This window comes from Amblyraja radiata, chromosome 13, assembly GCF_010909765.2.
Source record: "Amblyraja radiata isolate CabotCenter1 chromosome 13, sAmbRad1.1.pri, whole genome shotgun sequence".
Lineage (NCBI taxonomy): Eukaryota > Metazoa > Chordata > Chondrichthyes > Rajiformes > Rajidae > Amblyraja > Amblyraja radiata.
The window spans coordinates 60,555,832-60,569,244 of NC_045968.1; the positions used below are offsets into that span (position 1 = coordinate 60,555,832).

General features: G+C 39.7%; 1 protein-coding gene across 9 annotated transcripts in view; it reads right to left on the bottom strand.

The window, feature by feature from the left end:
* Positions 1-13,413, bottom strand: part of eif4g1 (eukaryotic translation initiation factor 4 gamma 1) — a 112,363-nt gene that overhangs the window by 79,617 nt on the left and 19,333 nt on the right. For 8 of the 9 annotated variants that reach the window (XM_033032187.1, XM_033032188.1, XM_033032189.1 and 5 more), the window contains 4 exons: positions 12,908-13,021; positions 12,735-12,824; positions 7,656-7,838; positions 5,403-5,496 (listed from right to left, as the gene is read on the bottom strand). In XM_033032187.1, the coding sequence (XP_032888078.1) occupies positions 5,403-5,496; positions 7,656-7,838; positions 12,735-12,824; positions 12,908-12,979 (439 nt within the window). In that variant the 5' untranslated portion in view covers positions 12,980-13,021. The remainder of the gene's footprint in view (positions 1-5,402; positions 5,497-7,655; positions 7,839-12,734; positions 12,825-12,907; positions 13,022-13,413) is intronic. The other variant, XM_033032195.1, reaches the window with a different exon arrangement.

Sequence of the window (13,413 nt, forward strand, 5' to 3'; positions counted from 1 at the left end):
CTCTAAGGCTTTTTGGTTCAGCATGGCAAAGAAGAGATGTCAAGAAGCAAAGTGAATGTAACAAAGAATCAACCTCACTGAATGGCAGAGCAGACTCGGGGGACCTTATGCTGGGCTCTGGTTAAAATTTGTTTTCAATCATTTTGACAAATAAATTATCAGGATGCCGCTTTATGATGTTAATGCATTCTTAACAAAGGTTTCTCACTTGTAAACGTTCCTCTGCAAGTACTGCTAGACAGAAACTAGAAACAAGTTGGTCTTTCCTTATACAAATGATATAATCTTGAAGGACTGTGTTAGATGTATTCAAGACAGGCATCAGACTAGACTTTTAAATCACAATTCATCCTAACCGATTTATGAAATCAGATTTTAGATATTTTAAAAGTAAAATATCCCATAAATAAGAAATTGAACTCTTTATACCATGTAAATTATGCCAGCTTGGGCCAAAGGGCCCATTTCCACGCTGCAAGACTATCTACCCTAGTATTGTAAATATTTAGGCAACAACTATTTGGATACACGAATCAAAGCCAATTACCATAAGACTTTTATAAAGCCAGAAAACAATACATTTCCTGCTGCTTGATGCAATTGCAAACTGGATCAATTGAAAATCCAATTGTTACCAATAACAAAAATCACCAATAAACCTAAACTTATTTCAAGATAATTGCAGTGGGTGGAATTAATATAAAATTGTACATACAAATTAGAATTTTACATTTTCAGGACAATTGCAAGGGAAATAAATTATGCCTTTTTAGATATCCAAACATATATCAGATCTGTATGGGTCAACCAGAGGATGCAAACCAGAAAAAAACCCACATTTGCTGAACCAAATTATTTGCTTAAACTGCACTTCCTACTCCGTACAGAAGGTTGTTAACTGGTCTATCTAAATAAAAACAATGTACAATTGTGCTTTTTTGTTTAAAACTAAAGGGCCTGGCCCACCAGCATGCGACTGCATGTGGCGAGCGCGACCTAACGTGGTCGTTTGAGTCGTACGGCCTCGGGGAGGCGGTCCCACTTCGATTGCCGGAGCCGTATGGAGTTGTGCGGGGCTGGTTCCAACATCGCGCGGGACTCCGAAAAACTGACACGGTCCAAAAATTCAGCGCAGCAATGGCCTGTCGGCCCGCAGTCGCATTCAGGCTGTACGCAGCGCCTCGATGAGCGTACGCAGCGTCTCAACGCCGTACGCAGCGTCTTGACGGCGTACGCCTAGCGCGTGGCGTTGCATGATGACGTCACCGCCCGGCGTGCCGTTGCGTTATGACGTAACCGCCCGACACCGTGCGACGTCCAAATTCAGTCGGCCCACCTCCTGCCCAGCTGATTGGTGAGTATGATGTCGGGACCAGCCCCACACAACTCCAGACTGTTGGAAGTGGAACCGGCCCCGCGAGGCCGTACGCCTCAAGCCATCACGTTTGGTCGCGCTAGACGCATGCAATCGCATGCTGGTGGGACAGGCCCTTAAATATCAGACACTCATGTCAATAATGCTTACATTTCTGTTAAGCTCAAATTGTCTTATGAAAATAGCAATGATAAATTTATTGCTGAAATTATGTAGAAAACATGACTGACTGTTTAAGTGCAGTCTATGAAAATACACCAAATTGATTTGATGCATATAAAAACCATTGCACTGTTAATTTTCCAGCTGGACATACAAAATCCTGATAGAAAGTACGAGGAACTTACCATGTTATGAAGTTGAACACAAATAGGTGTTCTTCCATTCCATGGTGCAGGACACTAGAATACTGCTCTTTTCCTTAGTCCACTGACAGATGTGTTTTTGAAATACAAAATCTTCTATTTTGCGCAATTGTAGGCATTAACCCAAATAGCAATCCTAATTTTCATAGCCTTTTAAATATATCTACCTTTGCAAAACAGTTGCACCATTATGACAAATGACATGACACTAAATGTTATCTTGCACTGAACACTGCATTGGGTCTGGCATTTCAAAACAGCATTTACTATCAGTATTAAAATTTCGTCAATTATAGGTACAATATACCATTTGCTGAATTATCAGAATTCATTGACTTAATCGCATACTGAGATTTGAAAATGAATTAACGATTCTCTACCTGATGGATCTAAATTAATGATTCTAAACAACAAAAAATTAAATATTAGGAGACACTCCATTTATATTTTTTAAATCTGCTAGACGAGAAAAGTACAGTAGAATGGCTGGGATGAGCCGTGAAACAACACTGGAACGATACGTAGATAGGGTTAAACAGGGGTAAATTATTGGAGCTCACTGCGTCAAAAGTGAAACTTTGCTTATTATGCTCACCATAACACCAGCTGGAGACAACTTGCATGTATAATAAGTGGTCAAGGGGGAACATAGAAAACAGTACTAGGATTAGGCCGCTGTCATGCGATTAATGAAAGAATATCATATTGAGTGCCGAGATTATGACCAGCAAAATTGATAAAGACAGTCCAAATGATGAGTTTATTTTGGAATTTCAGAGGGCGTTACAGGCTACCAGAATGGATTAAACAATATTTAGGGATTAACGTAACTAAAACTCATAACTCATTAATAAAATCCAACTATCCTCAACTATTAGATAAACTTAGAAAAAATATTTTATATTGGAAAACACTTCCTATATCCATGATTGGTAGAATAAGTGCCATAAAGATGGTATTTCTACCACAGTTGTTATATTTGTTTCAGGCTATTCCTTTTTTTCTTCCGAAAACTTTTTTTTTTTAAATTGATAATATTGTTAATAGTTTTATTTGGGATTATAAAAATCACAGAATAAATAAAAAACATCTATGCAAAGCTAAGATAAATGGAGGATTAGCACTTCCAAACTTTTTATATTATTTTTGGGCTGTTCAGATTAAGAATATGAATTTCTGGTGGGTAAATATGGATCATGAACCGACATGGTTAAATATAGAAAAGGAAGACTGTCTACCTTTCAATGTGGGTTCGATAATTTTTGCACCAACGGAAGTACAAAAAAAAATTTATAAAGACAACCTAATAATATATAATAATAGACGTATTTGGAAACAAATAGTTAAGACTCTACATTTGGATAATCTCTCATTTAGATTACCAATTATGAATAACCCATTGTTTAAACCTGCTATATTAGATGGGGGGTTTAAACAATGGGATGATTTAGGAATTACAAGGATAGAACACCTTTATAGAAAAGGAAAATTTCTTTTATTCCAGGAGTTACAAGATATTTATGGATTGTCTCCACAACATTTGTTTAGGTATTTACAAATTAGAGATTATATTAAATCCAATACACAAGATTATAAAAATAAAGAAGCAGGACTGTTAGACGAACTGTTTAATTTATATCCAAATACAGAAAAATTAATAGCCTATATATATAACATCATTTTGGATAAGGAGAATCCAATAACGGAAATATATCGTCAAGCATGGGAAAATGAAATGGGATTGGCTATAACAAAAGAAAACTGGGAAGAAAGTCTACAACGAATACACCGGTGTTCATTAAACGCCAGACATATATTGATACAACGATGTTGCAACGAGTTAACATTGTGGTCTGTGTATACGGAACATTTACATTTTTTGGTTGCCCTTAAAAGTAGATGATCTTTCCTTTTTCTACATTGTTTCATATCTGCAAATGTTCTTGCCATGGCAGCCGATCTAGGCCCCCATGAAGCATCAGCATTTCATAACTGCCACGCCACACTGCCACTTCAATTCATATAATTACTAAACTTTGCTATGTTATTTTATTCCTTCATCCAAATCAACATATAAAATTATTAAGGGATTGGACACGCTAGATGCAGGAAGCATGTTCCCGATGTTGGAGTCCAGAACCAGGGGCTACAGTTTAAGGATAAGGGGTAGACCATTCTTCTTCTTGCGTATGGCGTGCACAGCCTAAAGTTGTAGGACAACTTGTTCTATTTGATCTTATTTCATTGTGCACGCCAGGTTGATTGCATTCGGTGAAACAGGGCGGACCACGTGAAGGTTGCAATCTCACACCCCGGACCATTTAGAACTAAGATGAGGAAAAAACTTTTTTGCACAGAGTTGTAAGTTTATGGAATTCTCTGCCTCGGAAGGCAGTGGAGGCCGATTCACTGGATGCATTCAAAAGAGAGTTATGGGCCTGTCCCACTGTACGAGGCAATTCAAGAGTTCTCCCGAGTTTTCCCGTGATTTGAACTCGGAGAATGTCCGTAGGAGACACTGAAAAATGTCCACAACCAAAATGTGGGCAGCAGAGATGATGGAGACGTTACATCTGGAAAGAATTAGCTCCAAATTGACTGCTTTGTAATAGTTCTTAGCAATAATTTACTTCTAATGGCCATCAGTATTAACAGACATAAATTGCCGATATTTTATTTCATTGTAGAATGACCTGTGCCAGCAAAAAACTGCATGCCAAGCAAATCTCAAGCTTTCAAACTGCACAAACGGCTGGCCAGTGTGTCTAGAACCAAAACTAGTCTAAAAACAAGGGTCTGTACATGAGGTTTGCACATCATGAGTGGCAAATCTTTGAATTTCATTATCCAAGGCGGCTGTGAAGCCTCAGTCACTGAACATAGTCAAGACAGATATTATATTTTATAAGTAATCAATGTATCTAGGGTTATTATAGGAATTGGCACAAAATCAAATGATCAGCATTAATCTCAACGCATAGCGGAGCAGGCATTAACGACCTAATGCATTACATTTTTTAATTTTATGCACAGCATTGAGATTGAGTCTGCACATCTGTGGAATCAATGTTGGAGGTTAGGAGAAACTAAACAGCAACAAACCGTTTTCAATAGCAAAGATTTAATGTAATGATTTAAAGAACACAAGACAAAACTCCATGCAGAGTTGCAGGTATCCTGTACTGCCGGATAAAGCAGCAAATAGTGGCCTTTGATAAGGCAGCTGGATAAATTATTTTCATTACAAGGTTAAAGTGGAAGAACAAACACCAGTGGAAATATCTGGATCACACATTGAAATAGCAAGCATGTACTATTCGCAGGGAAAGAGGTCTCAACACCAATTATGAATACACCATAACTTTTTCAAATAGATGGCTTAAAATCTTATTCAAATTGAATCATTGTCATTTTATGAATTCTAGACATTAGAAATAGAGTTGATGGACAAACATACATTTGAGAGCAGGAAACTTCAATATTAATTTGGATTTGATTTAAATCCTGATTGAAAAGCAGTATGCTTTAATGCAATATCAGCTAGTTCACCAAGAAGGACATTAACGATAGCATTGTTATGGTGATGCCCCTCAAATTGGCAATTCAAGCAATGTCTTCAACCGCCTACCAGCAAAACTACTAGACAATTATAAATATCTTACCATAAGGGTACTCCCCAGGATTTGGGTTTGGATAAAATCCAGTCCCGGGTGGAACAGGATACTGCTGAGTTGGCTGTACAAATGATGAACGGAACTGTAATACAAAAAAAATAACTAACATTAACTTCTAGCTCCAAATTGACTGCTTTGTAATAGTTCTTAGCAATAATTTACTTCTAATGGCCATCAGTATTAACAGACATAAATTGCCGATATTTTATTTCATTGTAGAATGACCTGTGCCAGCAAAAAACTGCATGCCAAGCAAATCTCAAGCTTTCAAACTGCACAAACGGCTGAGAAAAAAAAACCAAGTAATGGGCCTGTCCCACTTAGGTGATTTTTCAGCGGACTGCAGGCGACTGTCAAGTTGCCGGCAGTCGCCTGAAAAACCGGCAACTGGAATAGCGACTGTCAGAGTGGAATCCACACACATACACACACACTCAAACACATCGCTTCCGTCACCAGCCTGTGATGCAGGCGGGGACAGGGCAAGCAGGGGGAGCGCTTTCTAAAAAATTCACACGGTGCAAAGCCAAGGTGAAACAGACACACTGTGATGAGCAGGAAGGTTAGCGCTGTAAAAGGCTGGCTAAAGCACAGCACACGTTGAGTCATTTAAAAGAGGGGGGGGGGGGGAAGGAGAGTGGGGGGGAAGGGGAAGAAGAAGTGGAGACAACTTTTAAGAATCCAGAGATACACGGCTGTGAAGCTCGGTGGACATTTAACATTACCGGTCGGTTATCCTTGGTTCTGAAAACTACCCCTTACCTTTTTTTTCCCCAATGAGCCAATGAAATTCACCGATCAGCACCAGCTACAACCTACGAGAACCTCCAAGAACCTTCAACCTCCTGGCAACCCATTAGGACCTCCTGACGACCCACCTACGGCTCGAAAATTCTCACTACTCTCCATGGCGGCTTCATTCTAGTCGCCGCTAATTTTTCAACATGTTGAAAAATTCACGGCGACCATGAGGCCTCGACTAGTTCCCAGAACGTGGGAACTCCGCACGACCATGAAGGCGACTACCCGGCAACCACCTGCGAACATGTGACTACTGCAAAGTCTCCTGCAGTCGCCTAAAAAGTCACCTAAGTGGGACAGGCCCATAATTCCATCTATTGACTAGCTCACTGCTATTTATTTTGAAAACATGAAATGGTTAGTTTAGCGAACAGCTGATTTCAGACTTGCTCTAAAAGGAGATTAAACTGGTAAAACTTCAGCCCAAGGAACAATAGAAGCAGTGTAGGTTAAAAGAATAGCTGCATTTATATAGGAGCTGTAAGACACTTGTTTTTTAAACAAAAAGTCAGTGGATTGCCCTAACGATTCAATAGACACTTAAAATTCTTCATTTCACAAACAATGACAATGGTATAAAAGGGATAAGACGTGCCAAAACTAAATGAAGAAACATTGCAAATTGAGAAATTAGAATAGGGGAATAAGTAGATACTCAAGAAATACCGTGTGCAGTGAAACACTTTAAGAAAATTAGAAATTGATCCATACATGCCAGCATTGTTAAAACGTATAATGTAGATTCAATGAATTGCCAACAGACATTATAACGTCATTAAAAACAAGTCTGAAGAAGGGTCTCGACCCGAAACGTCACCCATTCCTTCTCTCCAGAGATGCTGCCTGGCCCGCCGAGTTACTACAGCATTTTGTGTCTTATCTTCGACATTATAATGATTCATGTAACATATAGTTATGGGGTTTATGCAAGATATTTAAAGTTATGAAAGATATTGAGTGTAAATAATTAAAAGATATCCAATATTGAAAATTAAAATGCTGTATTAGTATAAATGGCAAAGTTAGGCAGGATTAGTCATACAATATTTAATGAGGAAATTGCTTTATTGAGCCTCTTCAGAAGCCCATGAAAATTGTATATAAATTATGAAGCAACCGTGGCAATGTCTTGCAGTTTTAGTTACATTAATGGGATTAGCATGGAGCTCTGAGGAAAGTTAGCACCTTACGCAATAGTAAAATGTCTCCTTTGTCAGTTTTCTTCAACATTGAACACAGGATTGATGGATACATGTAATTTTAATGGGAAATTTACAATGAAATTGTTTTCTTAACAGTACAGAAATTCAACTATCTTTGTTATACAGACTTTTCTTTTGCTAGAATTCTTCGATGATAGTCAACTTAAGTCTATGAAAACAAGCAGTGCCCAAAAGTAAACCCGAAGAGTAACAAGGTTTGTTTAGAAAAGGCACTTGCCTGGTTTGGGACATAATAAGGTCCTTGTGATTGATAAGCAGGAATCTGTTGGGTTGTCATCATCATAATAGTCTGTGAGCCAGGTTGGTAGACATGGGTAGCAGAGGCCACAGGTCGAGTCGTTGCACTACTCTGAACCCTGGAAGCACTATTCTGTTGCTGGGCTCTGTTTGCGTAGTATTGCTACAGAAAAGAGGGGAGGGGGGGGGGAAAAGCATTAGCAAGCGGAATGCATTCGATCCAACAGCAAAACAAGGAACAGCAGATGCCAGTTTACAAAAAAAGGCACAGCACTGGAGTGACTCAGCGGGTCAGGCAGCATCTCTTGAGAATACGAGTAGCTGACATTTCAGGTCAGGAGTAAAATTGTTCAGTTCTATACAGATGCTTTAAAGGCATTTGTCCTTTAAATTCATCTGGCAAAACAATGCATTTTACACTAGTGATTTATATCATATTATACGATATATGATATAATATTATTTATATTATATCGTATAAGTGCAGAAACAGAAAAAGTTCCAAAAGACTTTGTGGATATTGCTGAACATACAGTGCCCTCCATAATGTTTGGGACAAAGACCGATCATTTATTTATTTGTCTCTGTACTCCACAATTTGAGATTTGTAATAGAAAAAAATTACATGCAGGGCTCGAAATTAGCGGTTGCCCGGGTGCCAATGACCAGCCAAAGTGCCGTCGGGCAACCTAAATGCAGAGTAATTTTGCCCAGCTTGGCACTGCAGATACTGGTTTATACCGAAGATAGACACAAAAAACTGGAGTAACTCAGTGGGTCAGGCAGCATCTCTGGAGAAAAGGAACGTGACGTTTCGTGTCAGCGGCGATGACGTGGTCCGGAGCAAAGATACGGGGTGTGGGTTGACGGAGGGTCGGAGCGAATGACGGGCCCCGCACAGCAGCAGCCATTTACTGACCGCCCCATTCATCCTGTAGCAAACCCTCATTCATCCTGCACAGACCCTCCGATCCACACTGTACTGACCCCCCCCCCCATTCATCCTGTACTGATCCCCCATTCATCCTGTACTGATCCCCCATTCATCCTGTACTGATCCCCCATTCATCCTGTACTGATCCCCCATTCATCCTGTAGTGATCATCCCATTCATCCTGTAGTGACCCCCCATTCATTCTGTACTGACGCCCCCCCGTCAATCCCGTACTGATCCACCCCATTCAACCCCACTGACATTCCCCACACTCTCCCCTCACAATTTTACCTACTCCAACCAACACGCACTAATTCCCCTGCCTCAATCCATCCATCCCGCACCTTGCCTTCTCACCCCCCCCCCCCCCCCCAACACTACTGTGCTGGAAATGTCTTCAGAGCGAAAATTGACTATGTTTGATAATGGAAAGCAATCAAATGTGTTTTAAATCCCAATGTTATTATTTGTTTTGTAATTAAATTGTGAACACATGAAACATTAAAACCACAGTGTTCGATTGTCACTGCTACTATTGACACGTTATTACAGAATTCATTTTAACGGCAAATCAATACTCTTAATATGGAGTATCAGTACTGTAGTTATTTAATGAGCAACATTCACAACTATACGTTGGATTTATCCAGGTTTTACTTCTACAGTCAGTCATATACATCATAAATTTGGTCAGGAGATATTTCAGTTGAAATTTTAACATTAATTCTGAAGCGGGAATGATGGAAACAGCGTTTATCAATAATTATTTTTTAATCTGGTGCATACAAACTGGGTGTCTTCATTGCTGTTCACAACACATACATTTAATCTGAATGTCCGGTAATGTGGCATTTTGACACCTTTAAACATATTACCAAAAGAACATTTGCTGCAGTTATGTCCTTTGGCCATCTCTTGTCAGTTAGTGTAATGTTTAACCTGTCAGATGGGTATAGTCGGTTTTAACAGCTATTATCATAAAACACCTTTAGAAATTTCCTTGCAACCTGTATATTTTGTTGTGGATAAATTATGTGGAAAGCGAGAGTGTTTCGGTATCAATAGCAATTAACGACCTATGCTATGGCCATGTCATGATAATTTTCGGTCCTTCACATAAAACATGCTTGCATCAATCTGTGGAGTGCATGGTTAAGCATATGTTACCGTGGTCCAGGATTTATTGACACAGGTTGATCATACGTTGAATAATCCAACCACATTTTTGTTGGGAAGTGGAAAGAAATAATAGAAATTGCTTTAATTGCAATGTGTAAAAAGAGTTGAGACACTGTATTGTAACTTTGCTGCATGTCATTGTGGTATATATCATTGATTGGTGAATATGTTTAGTTTGTGACTTAATTAGAAGCAGAAATAATATGTGAATGCTTCATTGAGCATAATTCCGACTGGTAACTACGCACTTCATTCTGAAAACATGAAATGGTTAGTTTAGCGTGCAATGTGTTTTTTTTTTTGGTTTCACCATGTAGAAATTACAGCTGCAGGAGCAACCACAGTTCTGGAAAAGGGTCACGTGGACAGATGAGACAAGAGCAAAGTATGGAGGAGAGAAGGAACTGTTCAAGATCCAAAACATACCACCTTATCTGTGAAACATGGTGGTGGGCGTGCTATGGCCTGGGCACGTATGGCTGCTGAAGGTACTGGCTCACTTATCTTCATTGATGATACATCTGATGGTAGTAGCATAATGAATTCCTAAGTGTTTAGACACATCCTATCTGCTCAAGTACAAACAAACGCCTCAAAGCTCATTGGCCAGCAGTTCATTCTACAGCAAGACAACGATCCCAAACTTACTGCTAAAGCAACAAATGAGTTTTTCAAAGCTAAAAAATGGTAAAATCTTGAGTGGCCAAGTCAATCACCCGATCTGAACCCAATTGAGCATGCCTTTTATATGCTGAAGAGAAAACTGAAGGGGACCAGCCCCCAAGACAAGCATAAGCTAAAGATGGCTGCAATACAGGCCTGGCAGAGCCTCACCAGAGAAGACACCCAGCAACTGGTGATGTCCATGAATCCCAGATTTCAAGCAGTCATTGCATGCAAAGGATATGCAACAAAATACTAAACATGACTACTTTCAGTTACTTTCATTTGCTGTGTCCCAAACATTATGGTGCCCTGAAATGGGTGGACTATGTATAAATACCAATCTAATTTCTACATGATGAAATGAAAATGTATAGAAATGGCCTGACAATGTGCACTTTAACCACGTGATTTTTTTCTATTACAAATCTCAAATTGTGGAGTACAGACACAAATAAATAAATGATGGGTCTTTGTCCCAAACATTATGGAGGGCACTGTAGCTTAAAATGTAAGAAGCTAGCAGCCTCTTACCTCTGCCACTTTACAATCATGACTGAGATGAAACGCCAACATACAATAATTGCACGTACCTAGTTGAGTTATGGCAATAATGTAGATGCCGCAAAATCATGTGAGAAAGTAAGGAGGTACCAGATGGTGCATATGGCAAAATGCAAGGTGATATGGAAAGAAATGAGGTGTCATCAGTATCTGGGTGCCAGGTATATTGAAATGATCAGGTGGATTGTTCTGCACGGAGAGTGGAATACAATTCAAGGATAGACTGCTTGACCCATCGGCACAGCTTGTGCATCCCTATGCATTAAGTACAATTTACAGAAGCCTATACATTAGCCTACAATCCTACACGTCTTTGGGCGTAAGGAAACCGGAGCACCTGGAAACCAGGAAAGGTGGAGTGAAGGAATACAAACGGTGAAATTAGCAAGAGGGCTAGGGTGGGGGAGGGATATAGAGAGAGGGAATGCAAGGGTTACTTGAAGTTAGAGATATCAATATTCATGTGACTGAGTTGTAAGCTGCCCAAGTAAAATAGGAGTTCACTGTGACAGTAGGGGCAGACCAGGACTGAAAGGTCAGTATGGGAATGGGAGTTAAAACGTATTTCTCTGTATTCCCCAGCCTACAATGCACCATTGTGAGCTCCATCTTTCTTGAGTCATCGAAGCAGGCTCTACCTTGTTCTGTACTTTCCCTAGCTCCAGTGTTCCCCTCCCTGACCCTCAATCTGAAGAAGTGTCTCGTCCCGAAACGTCACATATTCCTTTCCTCCAGAGATGCTGCCTGACCCGCTGAGTTACTCCAGCATTTTGTGTCTATACTCAGTGTAAACCAGCATGTGCAGTTCCTTCTTACACATATTGGGGCTACAGGACAGATAGAGGTGGGGGTTTTATTTTTGCTTTATTGATCAAGGAGAATGTCACGGCAGTAGTCAGAGATGACTTTACAGATGGTTCATCCGATGAGTCTGTATGGGTGGAGCCAAAAAATAAAAAGGGGGATAATTACGTTGCTGGGAGGGTACGACAGGACCCCAAATATTCAGCGGGAATTGGAGGAGCAAATATGCAGAGATTGTAGACAGCAATCAGGCTAAAAAGGTAGTTATAACAGGGGTTTATAACTTCCCCAATATAGGCTGGGACTGTCATAGTGCCAAGGGCATGGACAGGATGGGCTTTGTGAAATATGTTCAAGAAAGGTTCCACAGGCAATATGCAGAGGGCCCTTCACAGGAGAGGGCAAAGTTGGACCATTTTTAAGGAAATTGAGTAGGGCAAGTGACCAAAGTGTCCGTGGGTGAACTTTTTGCAACTAAAATGGTTGATTAGAGCAAAGCCATAGACGTAGGCTATATGGACTTTGACAAGGCATTTGATAAGGTTCCAATGGTTAGCTGCTCTGGAAGATCAGATCGCATGAGATCTAGCCAACTGGATAGAGAACTGGCTTCATGGAAAGAAGCAGAGGGTGTATGTGAAAGGTTATTTTTCCAATTGGAGGCTGCGATGAGTGGTGTGCATTGGGAATCGGTGCTGGGCCCTTTGTTGTTCGTGGTTTATATCAACGATTTGATGAGAACATACAAGGCATAATTGGCAAGTTTACAGTTGACATGAAAGTGGGTGACATTGTAGATAGCGAATAAGGTGAGCAAAAATGACAGCAGGATCTTGATCTGTTGGACTGCTGCACGACTATGATTATACAATTACTCAAATAGTTCTACAAACTTTCCATTCTGAAATTTCTTACCTGCCGTGGTTGTGGTTGAGTGTTCATTTGTGGAGATTGCTGTGGTGCATAAACTACTGCAGCAGTTGTCTGGCCAGATTGATAGGCAGTCTAAAAACAATGAAGTGGTACTTTAAAAAAAAATGCGTTTAGAAAGCAAGATCACATTGGTAGATTAAAAAGTGTGACATTACCTGGGTTATTCCAGAAGGGGATGGGTGTGGGGCAGATGGAAGTCCTCCAATAGGTTGGGGTCCTTTGTTCATTTCATGTGGCACACCATATGGAGCCCCTACTGGTTGTGAAATCTATTCAATGACAAAATCAGAACTGTGATTCCTGCTTAACCTTTATCTGGTTTCACAGATTAAAAACAGAAGAATTTGATTAATTCTAGTAAATGGCCCAATTTACAAAGGTTCAAAATACTGCTGATGAGCAAATCACTGAAAATAAATATACAGCTGAACAGTATTCAAGGTTTGAGTATCAAATTATTTTAATTTTATTTTTATGCAACTTTAAATTAAGTTAATCAAGCTAAAGTCATCAAAAAACTATCAGGAAAGTCGGGAAATCAACATACATTCAATGTAGATAACATGTATTAAATTAATAGCCTTTTCATCCAAGTTATCCCAGATGTATAACCATTCCACATTAACAAGGCAACATCTATCAACAAAGAAATCTAACTTAG